Source organism: Peromyscus eremicus, chromosome 2, assembly GCF_949786415.1.
Source record: "Peromyscus eremicus chromosome 2, PerEre_H2_v1, whole genome shotgun sequence".
Lineage (NCBI taxonomy): Eukaryota > Metazoa > Chordata > Mammalia > Rodentia > Cricetidae > Peromyscus > Peromyscus eremicus.
Window position 1 is genome coordinate 38,051,521 of NC_081417.1, and position 13,139 is coordinate 38,064,659.

Here is a 13,139-nt window from a genome sequence, read left to right on the forward strand (position 1 = left end):
TGGGAAAAATCACTCCCTAGAACCTTCGGCGGAAGCTGTCCTGTGGACACCTAATTTCAGACTGCAGCCTTGTGGAACGCTAACGCTGATCTCAGATGATACCGTTTGCCATGGCAGCCTCAAGAAACTGGCCCATCCACTCCACTGACTCGGTCTGGGACTCCCTTGTGCTTCTTATCTGTGTTCTGTTGGTTTAAAGATTCCCAAAGGAGATGATTTCCCTTGGAGACAAAGCCGAGGTCCCGTTGAAATGTAAGCTATAGTTCCTGGCATTAGCCTTCAGAAAAAAGATTGAGCAAGTGTGGCTTTATAGGAAGAAGAAGCCAGGTGATATGCTGAGGTCCCATTGGGGCTTCCTCATCTCAATGTTATGGTAAGTAGATGTGGGCAGCAATCCTGGTTTGAAAGGAGCACAAGTTAGGAGTCTAAGTCCCCGAGGCATGAAAGTCTGGTTTTGTCACAGATCACTGACAGAGAGCAGCAAAGGTCCAAGCTCCAAGAGAAGCTCGTCTACACACAGAGCAGGTCCCAGACAGCTGACTGGTGTCCATATAAGGAGAAGGAAGAATCTGTTGAAGCTTTAAGAGGAACTATAGGAGTAAGGGTTGCAACTTGTCCCAATAACCAGGTTCTTTTAAATGCTATCTCCTAGAAGGAAGGAAGCCTACCAGGGTCCCATAGGAGCCTCTAGTAGCTCATATAAAAAGACATGATCTGAGGGACACAAGGTACAGGCTACAGAAGATGCTCCAGGAGCAGCCACACAGAAACCCGTTAGAAATAGCCAGTTAATTTCCTAGCTGCAGAGTCCTGACGAAGACATCCCTGAACCCTTCACCCTTCAGAACACCATCAGCTTTTGGTAAAGAAAAGTCTGAGCCAAAGTAAGGCCTCCGTGTAAGGGCAGCCTGCATCTTAACGCGTCGTTAGCAAGTAAAACTTTTTACAGTGTCCCCAATCTGCTTTGTTTGTTCCAGCTTCATAGACTCCAGACATCTGTGCATATGTAAAATGAATTTGTATAACTAGAAATTAACTGGATAACTGCAGTGCTTCAGAGCCCAGGAAAACCAGTGGTTTCTTATCCCGGTGGGCTCAGAAATGCATAGAAAACTGCAAAACTATCTTGGCATTTGTGTACCACCTCTCAGTGATGCTGTATTAATGGCTGTGGTTTGGGGCTGGGTGTGGGCACTTCCTAAAAATCTTTCCAAGGTGACCTTGTGCAGCCCAAATTGACTACTGTTGACAGAGACATGAAATTAAGTCGGTGGAAGGGGGACCTGAGTATTGATTCTCTGTGTACTACTCAACCCACGAGCTTTCCTCACATTATGGGTCCCAGAACCCATCCACATTAAACTGTGTAACCTATAATCAAGCATGCATAAGAAGGAGGCAGATTATCTTAAAGTGATCTTTGCCTTCAAGCATTGTGGATGTTTTTTATGACAACTTTCCTGCCAGGCTATCTCTGCCTGTCTTGTCTGGGAAATCAGTACCATTTTTGTTTGCTTCCTGCAATAAACATTCACCTTTGACCTTGCTCACTTCTGGCCCTTGAGAGGAAGTGAGCAATATCCTTGCTTCTGCTACCAGAAGCCATGCTGGGGGCTGACACTGAGGACTCCCCTGGGAGATTTTCATATTCACATTTTTTTTTCTATTTTTTTTTAAGTAGCTAGTGAAGAGCTATAGAACCTTCAAATAATGTTTATCCCAGGAAAAGATCATTTCTTTCATTTAGCATCGCTTTCGATCACGAAACTGGGTAACTATCTGATCCAGCGAGGCTGGATCTCCCAGGCTTCTGTCTGAACACTGAGAGACACAATGATAGCACATGGGAGTGTCGTGACTACAGAGGCATTTTGCCACCCCTTAAAGGAATAATTTTATCATGGTCAGCTTTTTAATGAAATCAGTTGTTTCTAGTCTTCTCTTCCCTTCTGTGGTCTTGAACACAGACCCTGCCCACTTTGGTTTTTGAGACAGGGTTTCTCTGTGTAGCCCTAGGTGCCCTAGAACTGACTCTGTAGAGCAGGCTGGCCTGGTGTGCACCACCACCCAGCAAGGTCTGCTTCTTTTAAGTTACTGCTATGAGGAATGAAAGCCAAATGTTTACTGAAGGCTTCTTAAATTACTTTTTAAAGCAATAGATTTATTTTTCAATTGGCTTTTGCAAAATTTGTAAAAGAAAGGTTACTTACAAAATAATCTTTTCCTTACACACATCTGCAATGGCTGTGATTATTCAGTTATTGAAGGTGGATGTGTCACAAGTGAAACATTTTTTAAAAGGAATATTTACTGCCATCTGTCATATCAGTAATGGTTTCAAAGACAAAAATTTTAAAAAGACAGAAATAAGGTTGGCAAGATGGCTCTCTGGGTAAAGGCACTTGCAACTCAATGGTGCCAGCCTGACAACTTACGTCTGATACTTGTGTGGCCTGTCTCTGTCTTTTCTCTGTGTACATGTGTGCCTCTCTGTCTCTGTCTCTGTCTTTTCTCTGTGTACATGTGTGCCTTTCTGTCTCTGTATTTTCTCTGTGTACATGTATGCCTCTCTGTCTCTTTGTGTGTATGTCTGTCTCTCTCTCACAAACACATACAATTAAAAAAAAAAGAAAGAAAAGATACAGAGTCCTTAAGAGCTATAAGCCCAATTAAAGCTGTAAAAATGAACTGTCTGGTCCAGCATTCTCTGTCTCATCCAACTCTGTGGAGACTTGTGGGATATTTGATCACACTTTGTGAAAAGTGCCCTCTGATTCATTTAATAAAGAGCTGAATGGCCAATAGCTAGGCAGGAGAGGTTAGATGGAACTTCTGAGGAGAGAGAGATCAGATGGGACTTCCAGGCAGAGAGAGGAACTCAAGGTGAACCTGGCATGTAGGAGATGCCAAGGAGAAACTTAGGAAGTCAGACATACAGAATGAAGAAGAAGTAAAAAGCCACATGGCAGAATGTAGAGTAACAGAAACAGTTAATTTAAGTTATAAGAGCTGGTTGGGAATAAACCTAAGCTTTCACAATTAATAGTAAGTCTTTGTGTCATTACTGGGGAGCTGGTGGTCTCGAAGAAAGTCTGACAAGAAAGTCCAACTACATTTGATACCCAAAATGTGGCACATAAATCCACATAGGACCTGAGAAAGCTGAAAAAAGTTCTGAACACAGAGTAAGACACAGCTCCCCAGTAACCACAGTCCCAGTGCTTGCAGCTGCTATGCTGCAGCTGAGCACTTGATTAGCATGCTACTACCTGCTAAAGACAGCAGAGGCCCAGAAACTTCCCAGATGTGGGGCTGATAGACTGGTCTCCAAGCCCAGTCCAACAGGCATGAAGATCCACTCTCATGGACCCAAGAAGGGAGTGGAGTCAGCCATGAACACCATCTGCTAAGCAGAGCCATGTAGTGGTAGTCTAGCAGTTTAAGGTTTGGCTTATGCAGTCAGAGAAATGCTGTAGATATACAAAAAACAAAAACAAAAACAAAAAAGAGGTCCAGGTCGAAAAACACTGTAAACAGGTCAGGTACAGTATGCTTAAAATGTGCTTAAATGCTGAAGAAAAAAAAATGGGTACAGACAGTCATAAAAAATAGTTTAAAAATAATAAAATCTTTAAAAAGTAAAGTAATATAAAAAGAACAAGCCATGTAAGAGGGGAAATACACAGGATATCTGGATCCTGTATGGTGCTTTGATGACTTTGAATTTTTTTAATGCCATTGAGCAAAAGGCAAATGTTATGGAGAGACACTGGATTATAGAAAAAACTGCTAAATTAAACCAACTTATATTTTTTAAGGATGTCATAACTTCAGAGTGGAAGTCAGGGAATGTGTTGTACTTGGGGAGAGGTTGTGCCATTGTTTCCATTGGAAACAGAAAGCTATGGATTCCTTCAAAATTAATGAAGATCACATTTAACTGGGGAGACTTCCTGAAAATCTTGGCTGGAGGCATGAAGGAAGAAATCAATAAAAACTACAAGACAGGTGACATACAAGCTGATCCCTCTACATGGGAACAGCTCTGAGCCTGGAGGAGAGATGATAAATCTTATTGGCTACACAGACCCTATTACAGCTTGGTTATACAGTCCAAATGGATATATAAAGTTGACAGATGCCCTTTAACTGCTCAAACAAAGAACAGAGAACCACCTTTAGCTCATTTGTGCACACTGAATATTCCATACTTGTGTTCATGCAGATATGTATGCTACCTTTAAAAGTTTGTATGTTTTCAGGAAAAAAGAAAGGACCAGACACAAATGAAGACATAAGTAGCCCAGGTGATCCAGCCTCTCAGAATGCCTCTGTTGCAGTTTCCTCAAAAATCTTCATCCAGAACAACTTCAAAGCAGCTAGCCAAGATGATCCAGCCTCACAGACTATTCTAGCCAGGACTTCAGCTAAGCCCTGCACTTTCCCACTATACAGAGATTGGATGAGAACAAACTCTCCCAGGACTTGACCATTATCTCAATAGTCTCAGGGTCCCCTAAAGATGCTGTCACCCCCAGAGCAGGAAGCAATCTACAGAACATGACGTCCACATTCCCAAGATGTGGGGTGGATAGTTTTTGGCCATTTGGTGCTATGCTCATCATAATTTGGGGGGGGGGGTAGTTGTAAGTTATTATTGGTCATGGTCAGGGATGAAACTAAGCAAAGGAGGTTAAGTTCAGGGATCTCTTTCTGAAAGGATTTTAAAAAGGAGGTATATAGGAATGATAGGATAAAACAGTAAGATTATTGAATCTACTTTTTTTAGGATTTAAAAATCTCAACTTGCAACATTAGAAAGAGCAGAGTTCATCTAAAATGTAAGCCAAGTTTGTATGTATAATTTTATATAATGAATAATAGTTATTTTAAAACCAACAATGCCTTTGTAATTTATTGAATCTACTTTTAAACGAAAAAGCAACTCAAATAATACATCTCAAATAAAGGTATGTTACTTTTGTTTATGTTGCATTTGTTTAACGATGTAAGGATGTACGTATAATTATGCAAAGATGTGTTGCATTTGTTCTATGTTGTCTGCCTAAGGCACCTGACTGGTCTAAAACAAATTGAATGTCCAATAGCTAGGTAGAGAAAGGACAGGCAGGGCTGTCAGGCAGAGAGAATAAAAAGGAGAAATCTAGGCTTGAGAAAGAAGAGAAGAAAGATGAGAGAAGGAGAGAACAAGGGAGATGCCTGGGACAAGAAGCCAGGCAGATGCCAGCTGGTCAGACACAGAGAAGCAGTTAAAGTAAGATACACAAAAGTAAGAAAGTTAATAATCCCTAAGGCAAAAGGTAGATAAATAGAAACAGGTTAATTTAAGTTAAAAGAGCTAGCTAAAAACATGCCTAAGCTAGGCCAAGCATTAAAAACTAATAGTAAGTCTCTGTGTCATGATTTGGTTGGTATTTGGTTGGTGGCCTAAAAAAAAGCCTGGTACATACATGTTTCTCTCTTGTTTAGGGTATTTTTGTATATTGATACAAATTTAAGGTTATTTCTGTTATAACAACTGTATATATGTTTCTACTCTTGTTTAAGGTATTGTACCTATGTGGCTCATTTCAAAATGTAAAGTTCTAGTCCTTGAAGGCTATTATTACAAACTACTTAAGGTAATTAAGAAATACAGGTTAATAGTTAGTCATCTATAGCAATCAAACTTGTAGTTATGTTAGGTATGTTTTCAAGGTCAAACAAATATATTTTAGATAAGACAGGTGGTCATCAAACACTTCAGAGATCTACAGAATATGACATTTAAAATGTTTTAACAACATAAGGCTTTTCATGGCAGTGAGACATATCTGCTCCTGGCAGCACCAATTTACTTCAAAAAAGGATGGTGGGCACTGAAGATCCTCCATAGAGAGTTTGCTTTCTTTGTGGCAAAGTTAGCCACTGGGCAAGAAACTGTCCTTGTGGTCAACTGCTGACAGTATCGTATTCAAATTGGACAAGCAGGATATAAAGGAAGGTGACCGTCAAACTTTGCCAAGACAAGGTAGGGCAGTCCTTCAAAATTCCTGCTTCATGAAAAAAGTCTGTCAGATATTGTAGGCCTATAGACTGGAGATGGATGCTCCAACACTGCAGAGGAAACTTAGGTGACTGCCTGGACAGTCAGATGTCTCTGTCATTTCTATAGTTTTGGAAATTGTTTGCTCTGCACTTCTTGTTTACTCAGGTAATATTATATCCTTCTCATGTCTCTGATAAGGTTGAAGACTAGATAGTTGTAGTTATAGTTGTCGTTGTTACCAAATTCAGAAAAGAAACTCACAAAAGAGATGTAATACAGCTGACAGACATAAATGCTTAAGTTATTTAAGAAAATATTTTAAGGTCTAAAAAGATATTTTTAGGTTAGTAATACAAGTTATGATAGAAAGTAGTTTAGGTATAAAACTTTGGATTCAGCAAGATAGAAGCGATAATAGTGTAGTTTCTCTGAATTTGACAAACACAAATTGACTGGACATTTTGAATGCAATCCTTACTTGATAATTGTTCTTACTGTATATAGTTTTACTGTGTTAGAGTAAAAACCTTTTCTTTTTATTTAGATAAAAAGTGGGAAATGTTGTGGGATATTTGATCACACTGTGTCAAAGGCACCTTCTGGTTTGTTTAATAAGATCTAGATAGCTAATAGCTAGGCAGGAGAGGTTAGGTGGGACATCCGGGCAGAGAGAGGAACTCAGGATGAATCTAGGTGCCTGGGAGATGCCAGCAAGACACTGAGAAAGTCACACATACAGAATGAAGGAGACATAAAAAGCCACATGGTACAATATAGATTAACAGAAACCGGTTAAGTTATAAGAAGTAGTTGGAAACAAGCCTAAACTAAAGGCCAAGCTTTCGTAATTAATAATAAGTCTCCGTGTCATTACTGGGGAGCTGGCAGTCCCAAAGAAAGTTTGACAAGAAAGTCTGACTACAGAGATTTTTAACATATTTCAAGTTAATATCATATATTTTCAAAGATCTACCTTTGGTCATTGATTCTTTTTTATTTTCTTTCTTACAGACTATCGCAAATGTTGACCTTAACTATCACATACCTCTGAAGAAAAATGAAAATGTTGCCTAATAGCTCCTTAAAAATAATCGCAGAAATCCCCTTTTGAAGGGAATCAGTCTGGAAACCTGAAGGAGAACCAACTGTATTTTAAAAACTAGACTTTCAGTTTAATATATATGTGGCATAATACAAAATTTCCACTTGTGACAAATCTGGCTCCCATGTGCCTGATCATTCCTTAGTGATGTTGGTTGATTCTTTCTCTACTCTGCTCATTTTTATCAGACTATTAAAATCCACAAGTAGGCCTTGAAAACCCAAAGGGGGAAAAACTTGAATTCTATAGGGTACCACTCAGAAATGGACATAATCCTGGGATGCTAGCATCCTCATTTTAGGAGGCAGAGGGTTACTCCAAAACTAACAAAAAACACACAACAATGTGAATGTCTGGTCTTTTCTGAGCATCTGGGGTTTCTCTTTGAATTCATAGCAAGAATCTTCATTCTTACATTATTTTGAATTTATTCTACTGCAGAGGTCACTCACTGATTAATTACAGGGAAAAAATGATCAAGAATACATATTTCCTCACAAAAGCTGACATACACAATGATAAAAGGCATCAATTTCTCCAGCCAGTGACACAGAAAACATTTAGTATGCATGCACATTTGAGAATATATACACAAAAGAAGTCAGGGTAAAAACATATGTATGTTTAATTTGTTTTCAGACAGAGTCTCATTATATTGCCCAAACTGGTCTCAAATTAGCATCCTTTCTGCTTCAGCCTCGTGAATGCTGGGACTCTAGGCATGCACCATCACACCCAGTACAAATATAATACTGCTGAACATTTTTTATGCCATAGAGTAGGCAAGTCATTTGATTTTTCTGCCATACTTTATTTAACTAATTAATTTAGTTCACTTTAGCTTTATTTCTTTGAATTACTCCACTTCTCTACCTTATAAAATGCTCCAATTCTATTTGATGAATATATTTAAAGCAAACACTCTTAACAAAATATTCCCAGAGACAATTATATTACCTCAAAACTATGAAGGATTTTTTCAAATTAGTGAAAAAAAATTCACTGTTAACATGAAATGTACTTAAAACATTAATAAAGATAAAACAGTTTACATACAGAAAGCCTGAAGAGAAAAACGTCTCACCTTGTGAAAAGAGAACAGGATGAATTTTAAACCCTCCTCCGTTCTTCAACCGCTGAGGCAGCTGCTCAAAATGGTAGCTATCGATGTAGAAGTAAACTTTCAGGGCCTGCCGGCTTCCTTCCACTTGGTATGTGAGAGGGACATCTGAAGTGACATTAAATGCCATGTTACTTCCCAAAGTCAAGGATATGCTAGACAGTACATTTGGATTATACTAGTAATACGTTAAACTTTTACCAAAAAGAAGAAAAAAAATCCTGAAATTTACTACAAAGTAAGGCATTAAGAGTACTCCTGTACGTAAGCCTCTTAAGAAGTAGCCAGCCACCCCCACCCCCTGCCAGGCTACACTTAATGGCCATAAGGTCCATTTCCAGCCCTTGGAGATGCAGGCAGCCAAGCTCTGCCCTACATCAAAAAAGTCCAAGATCAGGCCACCAATCCCACCAATCCCAGGCCACCCTGGGAAGCTCCACCCCACAAGAAACCCTGTAGACAGCCTGCCTCCTGCTTAGTGCTTTGCTGTTTTTGCCCAAGCAGAAGCAGCTGCCCTCTTGTGTCTTTCCCAATAAGTCTCTTGTGTGAGGTTTGTTGTGTGTTGTGACTTTGTGGTATTCCTTGGCTCCTGAGTGCCAGGATAACGTTCCTCTCGGAGTTGGAACACTTGCATTAGGGAAGCCTTTCTCCTCAGAGCTGGAACACTTACACTGTACTTTAGGCCCATGTGATACACAAAGTGCAGTTCCATAAAACAGTACTGAATCAGAGTTTCAGGTTTATTACTGAGCTGAATACCGAATTCTGTAATAGAAAACTCGGTTACACTTTGACCCACCAGATGTCTCACTTAACTCAATGAGGGTCTCTCAGGGCAGCCGCCTCATTCATATTTAGTCAAAATGAGCCCACAGAGTACACTCCTTAAGTAGTATGTGAGAAAACGGACTGCATAGCAACCATTAACAAAATGAACATGGGCTCTGTAAGCTCTGCTCCCTGAGTATTAGATTAAAATGAATCACGTTCTGTTGAGGATGCCTTATACTCATTAGAAATTGTCATTCCAAATTCTTATAGCTACTTTCAAATACCCTAAAATTAATGGCTTTTTAAAAAAAAATCAGTCAACCTGACTGGCTAAAATGCTGCCAGAGTATTTCACAGTGCAACTGTAAATCTTTTTCCTTCTACATGAATCCACACTATTTCTACTCCATTAAAAAAGAATATAAAATTATTCTGAAAATACTCAAAGTAGAACACTCATACTAACAAGTTAAAAAATTAAGAGCAAAACATAGCAGGCACTTAATGTATCTTCCTGACTTAACATTCGCACTTTAAACTTGCTCTGAAACTAATAAAGAGTTCAAGTACAAAAGCCATTTATCACACAGAACAAAAGCTCCTTAGTTATCTACTTAATTGTATATCTAGGCAAAGGAGCTACAGCAGTGATGTTCACCAGGCTCCTTTATGCCATGACATAATGCTTATTTTATTTCTGTAACTGTTTCATAGAGATATATTGATGATTTGATTTAGGAAACAGAAAAACAAGTTTCTCAATTGAAGATTTAGAAGAACGCCTTTTTCATGAGTAGAAAAACCTTTTATTTCTGGTTGTCAAAATTAAAAGCCAAAACCAAAAACCACAAACAAAAACTGAAACAAAACAACACAAACAAACAAAAACCAAGCATGATGGTTTGTTTATTCCTGTGCTGAAAGACTGTGAGTTCCAGCCTGACCTGGGCTACAGAGAAAGAGACAAAGGAAGAGAGAGAGAGACAGATATAGATAAAAAAAGAGAGAGGCAGAGATTAAGATAGACAGAAAGATAGACTGAGATGTAGACAGAGACAGAAAAAGAAAATATAGATTTATACCTGCTAAATATGTATACATTTTACTTTTATCAAATACTTTCATATATGCCAATGTGTGTTAAACTCTATTCATTTAATCTTTGTCATCAATGTAGCAAAGTTTTGCTAAGTGGATAATGTTATTGAAAGGATGACAATAATTCCACAGATATTTTAGACTGGCACAAAGTAAAGGTAGAAAGGAATTAAGGAGGTAAAACTAACTGAGAATTAGCAACATCTTGTCTACAGTGAAGTAAAAACTCAATACTACTTGAAGGAGTTGAAAACAGTTTCCATGTGCATAATTCTCATGAACACAGAAATTACCCAAAAGTATACAAATCAAAGCCATGAAACAATTATACACCACTATTAAGTGGGATTTACACAAGGAATGCAAAATAAATTAATGTAATCCATTGTATAAACAGACCAAAAATACCTACCTAATCCTAGCAGCATACAGGAAAAGAATTAAACAAAATGTAACATGAACTCATTAAAAAAAATGTTTTCAGTCAACAGGTGCAAAAATGGACTTCCTCTGTGTGATAAAATATATCTAAAGCTATAGATAATATCATATTTGATTGTAAGAAACTATGATTTTCCATTAAAATCAGGAGCAAGAAAGATGACTCCACTTACTGCCTCTCATTTTCAACTCTGTACCAGGAGATCCCACTAAGACAATCATAGAAGAAAAGAACATGAAAACAGACACATCAAAGGAGGAGTAACCTTTTGCGTACAGATAAGATGCTTAGCAACAGGAGGAAATCTGAGGTTAACAACATTCTCTTGAGACTAATATATGTATATATCAAGGAAGCAAGAGAGTTAATGTTCAAAAAACAACTATTTCCCCATATATCAGCCATAAACAAATGAAAATCAAAATTGAAAATGCACTACCATTTGTACTAGCAGCCTCTAAAATTATATATATATATATATATATATATATATATATATATATATATATATAAAATATGTACATTTATGTGAGAAAAATAAAATGTCCAACAAAAAAAATCAAAAACAAATTAAGAAACAAATAAATGGGAAACTAGCCTATGTTCATGGTTAGGAGGAGTCAATTACTGTCAAGATGTTATTTATTCCTGATCTGATAGACAGCTTTTATGAAATCTCAAATTCCAAGGTATTCATGGATATCAACAAAATGATTCCAAAGTTGACACGATGAGGAAAAAAACTGAGAACAACTAACACAGTGCTGAAGAAGAAGAAAAAGAAGAAGAAGAAGAAGAAGAAGAAGAAGAAGAAGAAGAAGAAGAAGAAGAAGAAGAGCAGAAGACGTCCAACTCCAGGTATCACTCCACAGTTACAGAAATTAAGACAATGTGCAGGTGGGCAGAGAATGGAGAGCAGCTGAATGGAACCCCAGTCTAGAAATATATACACTATTCCCATGTGAGCTGCAAATGTATCCTTGACAAAGGAGCAAAGGCAACATGATAGGCTTTTCAGCCCCTGATTTTAGAACAACTGCACACGTACATGTAAAAAGGAATCTTGACACAGTGCTCACATCCATTCATAAGATTAATTCAAAGTAGGTAAAAAAACCTAAATAGAAATGTTTATATAAATCCTAGAAAATAGCAGAGGAGAAAGCCAGGTAACCGTGGATGATGCCATCTTAGAAATATCACTAAGGGCACAGCCAATAAAAAATCTGATCATCTAGATTTTATTAAAACTCAGAATTTGAGCTCTATGAAAAATGATGCCAGCATAATGTGAAGATAAGCATCCAACTAGGAGAAAAATATCTGTGAAGGACACATCTGATAAAGAAAGGGATCTCTCAAAATATCCAAAGAGCTCTGAAAACACAAAATAAGGAAACGATAAACCGATTTTTAAATATCCACAGTAACATGGAACAGAAACCCACCAACTTTTTACCTGCAGAAAGTCATCTTCTATGAAAAACACATTTATTTCAAGAGGAGAGTAAGTAATCAACAGCTTGGTACCATCAAGCTGTGTGAGGGAAAGTCTGAGAACACCCTATGCAGACTCACCCTAGAAAACAGCCATGATGGCATCATCCCTGCAGACATGACACCAGATCAATGAATGGGATAAGTGTATTCATAAGTAAGTTTTCATTTAAAAGTTGATAGTTCCACCTGTTTGGATTGCCTCTGTGTAACCCCTTCCACATCTTTGTCATCCTTCAGATCTGTTTAAAAGCTGCTCTATGGGAAGCTTTCTCCAATCAGCCCTGAAAAGGCCACATCACCCTCTTTGTTTATGAATCTTTATTTCTTCAGAGCATTTATCACATCCTACTTCTGTAGTTAATTCATCATTGTGTCTCATCTTGGCGTCAATATAATGGGTCCATGATATTTTATCCATTATGGTATCCATAGCTTCAGATACAATGGTTGGTCCATATGTACTCATTCTTCCTATAACTACTGTAAGACTAACAGTATCATCATTACAAAGGAGACATTTTGCCATCACTTGCCCAAAAGTAAGTGGAAGGGAGTGGTTTCAAATACTGATTACAACCATGAGCTTCATGTAATGCTTGAAGATTTCAAACATATTATCTCACTTAAACCACCCAGCTCTGAGCTGAGGAAAGCTAAGGTTTTCATTGGTACACTGATGGATGAGAACAGATCCAGGATTTGAACTCAGGTTCTAGATCAAAGTGAATGGTTGATACTTTCCAGTTGGTTCTTTCCAGTTGATACTTCCTTCTCTCTGTCCTCTGTTCTGTCCCCAGAGCCATGCAGCCAACACCTCTCTAGACTAGTCATGCAGACTTTATTAGCCATCCTGGCTCATCAGCTTCTACACAGGTGGAAAGACAAAACTACCTGCCATAAATTTTCACAAGCTCTAACTTTCTTATACCACTTCAGTAAGACTTGATGGACCTCAGGTAATGACCTGGCTTTCACAATGAGAACTCTCTCCTATCACCATTTTGAATTTGCTTGAAAAGTCAATGTTCGATCATGGCCTACCCCTTTAAAAAGAAAC

General features: G+C 38.2%; 1 protein-coding gene across 1 annotated transcript in view; it reads right to left on the bottom strand.

The window, feature by feature from the left end:
• Prex2 (phosphatidylinositol-3,4,5-trisphosphate dependent Rac exchange factor 2) overlaps window positions 1–10,847 on the bottom strand; it is an 85,201-nt gene extending 74,354 nt beyond the window's left edge. The window contains exons 1-2 of the mRNA XM_059254010.1: window positions 10,755–10,847; window positions 8,236–8,379 (exon numbers count right to left, since the gene is read on the bottom strand). Of these exons, the coding sequence (XP_059109993.1) occupies window positions 8,236–8,379; window positions 10,755–10,818 (208 nt within the window). The 5' untranslated portion in view covers window positions 10,819–10,847. The remainder of the gene's footprint in view (window positions 1–8,235; window positions 8,380–10,754) is intronic.
• Window positions 10,848–13,139: the final 2,292 nt, after the last annotated feature.